Genomic DNA, 9,754 nt, shown 5'->3' on the forward strand with positions numbered 1-9,754 from the left:
ATAAACTAAGAAAGTTTATTCACAGCAAAGCTGATGTTGGGACGCGTCAAAGAGAGATACGGTAGACTACCGACCAATGCCCGATACTCAGTAGGATCGGGAAGGGTCGAGCCGGAGACAACGGTGAGTCGAGAGGAAGCAGCCATCGGTGTCGAAACCGGTTTGGCCTCCAACATGTGAGATCGAGCGAGAACATCAGTAATGTACTTCCTTTTAGTGAGAAGAAGACCTTTATCCGATCGAAAAGCTTCAATAACGAGCATTGACACCAAGATCTTTGAGCGAAAAACGAGCTGCAAGTTCCGAGATAAAGTTCCTCATGTGTTACGGATAATTTTCCGTGACAATGAGGTCATCCACGTAGACAAGAACAAGGAGATGTACCTTATTCGTGTGATACATAAACAAGGAAGCATCGGCGACTGAATTCCGAAAACCATTATGAGTGAGAAAGTTAGGGAGCTCCGAATACCAAGCTCGAGGCGCTTGTTTAAGACCATAAATAGCTTTCCGAAGCTTGCAAGCCGAGTGAGATGAGGATTGATCAATAAAACCCAGTGGTTGTGACATGTACACTTCTTCACTGAGATTGCCTTGCAAGAAGGCATTATTAACATTAAGTTGACGCAGAGTCCAACCACGAGAGACCGCAAGGCTAAGAGCGACACGAATAGTGGTAGGTTTCAACTCCAGACCGTTGATGAAACCCTTTGGCTACGAATCGAGCCTTGTACCGATCTATCGAACCATCCGGCTTACGCTTGATGCGAAAAACCCAGCGACATCCGATGACATTTGAGGCTGGAGCTCGGAACTAGATCCCAAGTGTCGTTTCTACGCAGAGCTTGAAACTCCTCCAACATAGCAGCACGCCACCGAGGATCTTTGATGGTTGAGTGACGGACGAGGGTTCCATATCTGAGCTAACTGCAGATATCACAAGAGAGTCCTTTGGATTTGGCTTCGTGATGTTGTTTTTAGACCTCGTATTCATCGGATGTACATTTCATGGTGCACAAGCAACAGAGTCCGAGACAACAACACTGTCAGCAGGTGTCGGTCGAGAGTCCAAAGCACAATCAGATTCAGCAACTGGTGGAGCAGTGGGCAAAGGATCGGAGCTCGGGGACTGTACTAGAGATGGAGCAATGAAAGGCGGTTAAAAGGAATCGACAGGCCAAACAAGAGGACATGCTGGACAAGGAGACACAGACTCGGAACTGGATGGGGAAGATTGACGTGAGAGATCCAAGAAAGGAAAGACGTTTTCATGAAATTGGACATGATGTGACACAAACACACGAGATGAGACCGGATCAAGACAGAAATATGCACTCTAAGTAGGAGAATAACCGAGGAAGACACATGCCTTCGACCTAGGATCTAGTTTACGAGATGTGTATGGGCGGAGCCAAGGATAACACAGACAACCAAAGACATGAAGTTTCGAGTAATTGGGAACTAAAGAAAAAAGACACTCATACGGGCTAGACATGCCAAGAACGGGGGTAGGCATGCGATTAATGAGATAAACCGCGGTCGAGAAGGCATAAGACCAATAAGAGACGGGGATGGACGCGTACGTGAGAAGAGATAATCTGGTTTCAACGATATGACGATGACGACACTCAGAAATACCATTGTATTCGGGAGTATGTGGAGGAGTGGTTAGGTGAGAGATACCGTGAGAGGTAAGAAAGGACGACAAAGCAAGAAACTCATCACCATTGTCGGTATAAAGAGAAACAATTTTGGAATTGAATTTGGTCTCAACTAGTGGTTTGAGACGTTCAAAAGTGGTTCGAACATCAGATTTGCGTCGTAAGGGATATAACCACGAATAATGAGTGAAGTGATAAACAAAAAGAACATAATATTTGAATCCATCAATGGAGAGAACATGAGACATCCATACGTCAGAAAAAATAATCTCAAGAGGTTTAGACGAAGTGAGAGTCGAGGATGAAAACGAAAGCTTATGACTTTTATTAATATTGCAAGAATGACAAGGCAAAGCAGAAAACTCCCGAGACAATGGTAACAGAAATTTAGATAAAAGATTTTTTAAGATAGGTAAAGCAGGATGACCTAAACGAAGATGTCATTCGGACAAAGTGGACTTTGAACATGAAAAGACTTGAGGAGATGCTGAAGAATCTAAAGATGAACTGACTGACGGCCACTCATACACTCCATCCATACTTCGACCTCGAAGGATTAGCGCCCCCGTACTGCGATCCTTCACCTTAAAACCAGACGAAGAGAATTCCACGAATACATCATTAGTAGAACACAACTTGTTCACAGAGACAAGATTCTTGCACAAACCCGGAACACAAAACATCATCAAGTCGAACTGAACGAGATGAAGCAGGGATAGAAAGTGAACAGGTATGGGTAATCGAATGGCTCGACCCATCTCCAACAACAACATCCTCACCACTTGAGTAAGGACTATGAATAGCAAGGTTGTGCAAATCCGTAGTGATGTGGTGAGAGGCACCACTGTCAAGGAGCCATTGATCCGGCTCATAAGGCAAATAAACAGCGGCATGAGCTCTTGGCTGCCATGGCCGAGAAGAAGGAGACCACGACGAGGAACCATCCGAACCAGGTTGAGCAGCGACGAGAGTGAATTGATGGCAGCGAATTGCGCTATGACCGAAGATGCCACATGTTTGGTCAAGTGTTGGTGTTGTGGGCGAAAACAGGGAAATGTGTCAGGGGAACAACAATCAAGATAAGCAACTTGGCTTCATGATTCAGCAATTTTTCGTGCAACTCACTGATATAAATAGCCCTGTCTCGAGCTTGAACAACATTAATGACAGGCTTGTATTCTTTCGGTAGGCCGTCGAGGATTGCTTCGAGAACATCCTCATGGTCCATCGATTTTCCGAGCAATGCCAATTCATTAGATTTAGTGGTAATGGACCGAAAATAATCATCAATAGATTGAGAGCCTTTAACACTGCTCCGGATCTGATCCGGGAGCTGCAGCAAGTAGTCGCGGGAAGCTTTCCCATAAATATCAGCAATGGTGTTCCATGCTTGACGCACGGAAGCAGATCGAGCAACGAGTGGTTGAAGTTGAATGGAGATAGTACCAAGGAGAGTGCTGAACAGCATGCGATCTTGCTGTTCCCACGGTGCAAAAGCGAGATTTTCCGTGCTACCCATCAACGGTGATTGTAGCGGTGGGGACAGTGGTCGTGTCATCAATGAAGCAAACTAGATTATGAGCCTCAAGAAGAGTCCGGATTTGAATACTCCACGTAATGTAGTTGGTGTTAGAGAGCTTTGTGATATTGGACATATTGACGAAGAGAAGAGATTCCTGCGGGATCGATGGATCAAACGTGGCGACGGTTTCGATTGAACGAGAGGCAGAGGCTTCATCGGAAGAAGACATGGTGATGCGCCGGCGACGAGAGAGCTGATCGAAGAACTCTAGGGTTTATTTAGCTCTGATACCAAATAATAACTATGCAAAAGTGGCTTAGTTATTATTAACAATATTATGGTATTTATACAAAAGATTTAACCTAATCATAATTACATGAGTTTACACATATACCCTCTATACTTTTCCCGTATTACCCATAGACCACATGGGAACTGCATTAAGGGAAACTGGGCTTATCAATGGACAAGGGAGATGGGCTAACATATGTATAATGTGGATCTCACCTAGTGTTTTTAAGAAAAATTTCCAAAAGAATGGATTTTCTCATGTAGAATTGTTTTTAGAAAAAATCTCATATAAATACTATAACTCCATAAAATATACTAAATAAATACCTAAATTTTTAAGTTTGATCTAATTGATATCTTAAATATTAAAATATTTAAAATTGATATTTCAAATGTTAAACTATTCTAAACTAATATTATAAATCACGAAATCGAAAAAAATTTACAACATCGATTTGTTTTTTATTTAAGATATTATCGTCAAATTAATACATTATCATCAAAAGGTTGAGTTTGAGAATTTCAATCGATTTCATGTTTTAAAATATTTTAATTTTTTAGATATCAATTTAGAAGATTTTATATTTAAAATATCAATTAGATCAAATTAACATTTTAGTTATTTAAAGTTGTGATAATTATATGAGATTTTTCATTTTTTTTATTTTTTCCTTATTTATTTTATGTGTGGGGCCTACTCAGATCAGAATGCGCACAAAACTTGGCTTCATTGTAGTGTTGGGCCTGAATAATTGGGCTTAATCAGCTTATTGGGCATCTGTTAAGGCCCATTATATTTTAAAAAGGTTTGAATATTTGAGCCTAGTACGAATCATGGTCCAGCAAGTGCTGTCGTCTCAATTAATATAATGACCCATAAAATATTGCTGTGGAATTAATCTTATAATGTAAGATGATTACAATAGTATTTAGCATACAAGGTCTAGTTTTATTATTGAATTGACCTGAACAGAAGTTCAATAAAACCAGAAATATTCATATTAAAATAATGGTCGCTTATTTTTATTTCGTTAATGTTGAAATAATTTATGAATGTGAATGTAATATTGAAATACTTGGGAGTCACTTTCAAGAATACGAATATAGCCAATATTTTCCGTTAACAATATTTATATTTTGTTGAAATGTCGATGCAGTTGTTTTTGAATTTTTCTGCGAATGGATGAGGTCCATATATAATAGTTATCCATATTGTTTTTATTCTTTTAATTCCAAATTGTCACAATCTAACTATACTGATTTTTATATATTTTTGTTTTCCGTTATGTTTCTTCCATTTTTATTAAGGGTGGATATTTTATTTTTGTAATTACGAAGAATTTCAGTTCAAATTTAGATATTATAATGTGTTTTTTAATTTGTTCAAATAGATAAAATGTAGTATATATTATTCATAACTGAATGAATTTAAATAGATAACTTAGTTTTTTCTCTTTAAAATTTTCGATTTTTAATCTAATATTATAAAGAATTGATAAACTCAATCTAAATAGAAAACACTAATATCTAAACTATATAATAATCGAATGTAGAATCTAAACATTTTGTTTGTTATGAACAATAAAATCGCTGTTTAAGCTAGGTAACTGACCTAATTTTAAAATTTATAATAAACATGTATTAACTATAAATTTATGAGGACAACTGCGGAATTGAAAATATCAATCCCAATATATGTGTTTGTTCTTTCAATACGTTGTAATAATCACACTAACGCAGAAGACATTTTATAATGACAGGTCCATTCATTACATTATAAAATATCAATTACATGTGTGTACCTGAAAAATATTAGTTTTGACATTGGACATTGTTTTCATGGAAATAATCGTTTGCTAAACACCACCAAAAAAAATGAAATGGAAAAGTGTAGAAAATAAGGGAAAATCAGTGATGTGGGCCCAGAAAGCGACTACGTGGACCACACAAGAATCCAAGAGCCGACCAATTAGAACCCTAAGAGAAGGATTATCTTTAAGAATCAACCAATAAGAATAGAGATAAACCACCGTGCAGGTCCCACACTCAAAGTGCATCAAATTTAACAAAATAAGCTCAGTTCCTACGTGTGTGGGGACCTGTCCGAACGGCCTTAACATAAAGCTACACTCTCTTTTTTATTTTAAAGCAAACATCCTTTCGATTCGCTCAAAAGATTCATTGGAAACTCAACTCAATTTATGAGTTATTAACCACTTAAAAAAGCTTGGTCTGCTTGTTGTCAATGGTGATTAGGGCATAACTAAGTACGATGAAGAGTTCGGCTAATGCGGTCGGGGGCAAGACCGCGAGGGCTTGTGACAGCTGCGTTAAGAGGCGTGCTCGGTGGTATTGCCCCTCCGATGACGCTTTCCTTTGCCAGGCTTGCGACGGGTCCGTCCATTCAGCCAACCCACTAGCCCGCCGGCCCGAGCGGGTCCGCTTGAAATCCGCAAGCTCGAGCAGAACCCACCGCCCGACCACTGTATCCCCTCCCGGAACAGCCAAGTGGCACCATGGGTTCACGCGTAAAGCTCGGACTCCACGCGGCAGCGGCTCTGCTGGGAAACCTAATCAACGTGCGGTATTCTTCCACGACCTCGTGCCGGAGATCAGCGTCGAGGATCAGACAGAAAACTACGAGGAAGAGCAACTGATTTTTCAAGTGCCGGTTCTTGATCCCACGGTCTCGGAGCAATACAGAGACGACGCGATTGAGGAGAAGACCGGTTTTCCGTTACCGGAACTTATTAAATTTGCCGACATGAACGAGGAGAACGATGAAGACAACGCCGAGAGTTGTCTCGACCGGTTTTTTCCAACAGATATGGAGCTTGCGGAGTTTGCAGCTGACGTTGATACTCTGCTCGGACACAACTTAGAGACAGAATCTTTTGCCACGGAGGACCTAGGGTTAGGTGATGGTTTGTCAGTTTGTGGACGATCTTCTTCTATGATGCTGAAACTGGAAAACGAAGACGTCCACGAAGAAGAAACTGTAGCACGAGAAGGCACACCTATGGAACTATTTTACGAACGCAAGGGCATGGATATGACGCCATTTGAGTTGAGCTTTGATCAAGATCACTCACACAGGGCATTCGAAGAAGAAGAAGAAGACGAAGAAAAAAACGTGATAAATGTTAACACTGGCGAGAGAGAAAGTGTTAGAAGTGGCGGCAGTAGTAATATCTCACATTCCATAAAGAAGAAGAATGTTCTTATGCTGAGATTAAACCACGAAGCGGTGATTTCCACGTGGGGAGGCAAAGGACCGCCTTGGACCGCCGGAAAACCGCCGGAGCTTGACTTGGACGACAACTCTTGGCATATTTCTATGGTATGTTATTTTTTTAAGTGAAAAGATTAATTTTTTTCCCGTAAATAGAGCTCATTTAGCTCTTATTTTCAGGGTGAAAATGGAAATGAAGTTCCTCTCGACCGATACGGGGGTAGATTTTGCGGGTTAGGGTTACAAGCGGCGATGATGGACGGAGGAAGAGAGGCTAGGGTTTCGAGATATAGAGAGAAGAGGAGGACGAGGTTGTTTTCGAAGAAGATAAGGTACGAGGTACGGAAACTAAATGCAGAGAAGAGGCCTCGGATGAAAGGAAGATTTGTCAAAAGAGCCTCGATTGCTTCAATAACTTCATCACTTCCGCTGCTCACTAAGTAGATGAAGAGTTCATCACTATATCATAATATATGTATCATCTTACTTCAGCTTTTAAGTTTAATTTTCGGCAGCTTTTAAATTTTTCTGTAACAAAAGTTTTGCTTTTACTCTGTTGAGCTTGGTATTGTTCATATTATAATTACCAATATGTAACTGATTTGAACACATGTTACATGTGTCTCTTGTATATATCTTTTTTTTTTGGATAATCCGAAGTTCATCGGATCTTTGACCCGACTACATCTCCCAGAGGACCGGGGAAGCCCAGGTGAATGCCCCTCCCCACGCTTGGATTTGAACCTACTCTTGTATATATCTTTGTTGATTATAAACTTACATTTTGGTGAATCAGTCTCGTTTATGTATGCAATGAGTAGTTTAAAATATACGGTGAAGGATGTTATTACTTTCAACCAGGAAAGAGAAAAAGGAAAGACAATATATAGTTTCGATTTTTAACGGACATGATTTACATTTAGGGAAAATCTCATATAACTGCTCAAACTCTTCCAAATGTGCCAAACAAGTACCTAAATAATTAACTTTGTCTAATTAGTACCTCAGCTATTTGATTGTGCCAACATAGTATTGGCAATGCACAATTTCGAACCTAATTTTAATTTAGGATTTTGATTTTATACCGGTTTTGTCGTTATGATAGTATTGCTAACCGAAAAATTTTATCCTTCCAACGTGGAAAAAATTGACGACGTGTCGTGTTACGTTACAAGTCATGTAATGGAAAACGATTACAACAAATGCCGTTAAAAGTGAAATTGGGAAGTGAAGGACACAAATGAATTCATTACAAAGTCGCATACAAAGAACTAGAGCAACACAACCTTCAATCTCCTATTTGCTCTAGCTTAATCTAACAAATATCTAATGTATATATCCCGTACATGACCCTGATGTTTTGACGAAGAAAGAAGTTTCGTCAACGGGTCGACGATGTTGTCATCCGTTGTATACCCGCACATCTCCTCTTTCGATAATTTCTCTAATCAGATGGAAATACCGCGGTATGTGTTTGGACCTCTGATATGATATTGTTTCCTTCACTTCTGCGATAATATCATTGTTGTCACAATACAACTCAATGTGATTCACCATGCTTGGAACAACATCTAGATCACCTAGGAACTTTTTTATCCAAACAATCTATCCGAGAACAAAGTGTTTGTTGCTCGGAACGAAATTTTTTTGGAGATAGATATCGTCTCCAAGAGATTCAGTGGGAATAGAGTTGAGCTCGAAAAAGTTCGAGACCTATAGGTTAGACAGTGAACCGAGTGAGCACATTGAAGCGGCTCAACCTACGTCGTAAATTGTTGGGACAACACCTTCTAGCGAACCTCGGAACAAATGGCCACTTGCCTTCTGACTTCGAATCTCGTCCGTTCCTTGTCCGTTTCTCGTCACGCAATATCCCTTGACATTCAACTTAGTCCAATTAAACTCTGCGAACGTCATTTTCCTCCTTTCTTTTCCAAAAACATAAATATACCTGAAACTCCATCAAAGAGCAAACAAAATGGTATTCGTGTCTAAAATGTCTTATAATTCTTGATTTTGTACAGAATGCGAGGTAAAATACAACTAAAATTATATGAAAATATCATACAAAACCGATGTTGTCATATGTCATTAGGGGTGAGCATTTCAGGAATCGGTTCAGGTTCGGGACGAGAATGTATCGGTTCAGTTTTTTTGGGTTTACAAAAATAGGTACCAATTGGTTTTTATATTATGTTTGGATCGATTTCAGTTTTTATTAAAAAAAGATAGTTTTCCTTTAAAAAAATTCGGTTTTTTGAAATTTTTTAAAATTCGATTCGGTTCGATTCCGAAAAATTCAATTTTTAAAAAATAATACCGTTTGAGAATTTAGAACGGTTCGGATCAGAGAAAATACCGTATTTTCTGGTTCGGTTCAATTCGATTCCGAAGAATCGAGTCGAAACGTCTACCCCTATATATCATGTTGTGTATTCGTCCAACTATATCATATGTATTGAATATGACCAATAAATACCGGTGTGAATCTGGTAAGACTCTCATTGAACTCCAGTAAAAAATATCCTAAAATATTTGAGAAGAATTGAGAAGGATTAAGAATGTATTCTTTAGTTTTTTAATTAAACGAAAAGGAATAATAAAAGATAATGCTAAATAAAATGGTTAACAAATAATCTTGGACACAAAAATGGGTAGGCAAAAAAAACAAGGACATATACTATAAAGAATTAAAGATGGAAGTGGAGTGGACCCACCAAATTTAATTTAAATCTTGGAATTTTGTAATAATTTTTCATGGGGTTTGGGTGGGTTTTTTTTTTTTTTTTTGAAATGACATGTTGTGGTCCAAATGTTCTGAAAGTCCTCTCCTAATTTTAAGAAATTTAATTAAAAAAAAAGGAGTAAGCAAAAAAAATCGTTAAGGGCCAAGGATAACTTTCACGGGATCACTAGATATAGAAAATATTTTGGCTTTGAGTTTGAGTTTCAAGTATTGTTGTGTTCAATTTTTTTTTAAAAAAAAATACATTTATCCACTTTTATCTGAAATTCGTTTTGATACAGTCTTTAGCCGTATTTTTTAGT

At 38.7% G+C, this 9,754-nt stretch overlaps 1 protein-coding gene across 1 annotated transcript; it reads left to right on the top strand.

The window, feature by feature from the left end:
* Positions 1–5,604: 5,604 nt before the first annotated feature.
* LOC104804873 (zinc finger protein CONSTANS-LIKE 16-like) lies at positions 5,605–7,315 on the top strand. The gene is made up of 2 exons (XM_019201469.1): positions 5,605–6,814; positions 6,887–7,315. The coding sequence occupies exons 1-2, from the start codon at positions 5,747–5,749 to the stop codon at positions 7,148–7,150; spliced, it is 1,332 nt and encodes a 443-aa protein (XP_019057014.1). The 5' UTR covers positions 5,605–5,746; the 3' UTR covers positions 7,151–7,315.
* The last annotated feature ends 2,439 nt before the right edge of the window (positions 7,316–9,754 follow it).

This window comes from Tarenaya hassleriana, unplaced genomic scaffold (assembly GCF_000463585.1).
Source record: "Tarenaya hassleriana unplaced genomic scaffold, ASM46358v1 Cleome99, whole genome shotgun sequence".
NCBI lineage: Eukaryota > Viridiplantae > Streptophyta > Magnoliopsida > Brassicales > Cleomaceae > Tarenaya > Tarenaya hassleriana.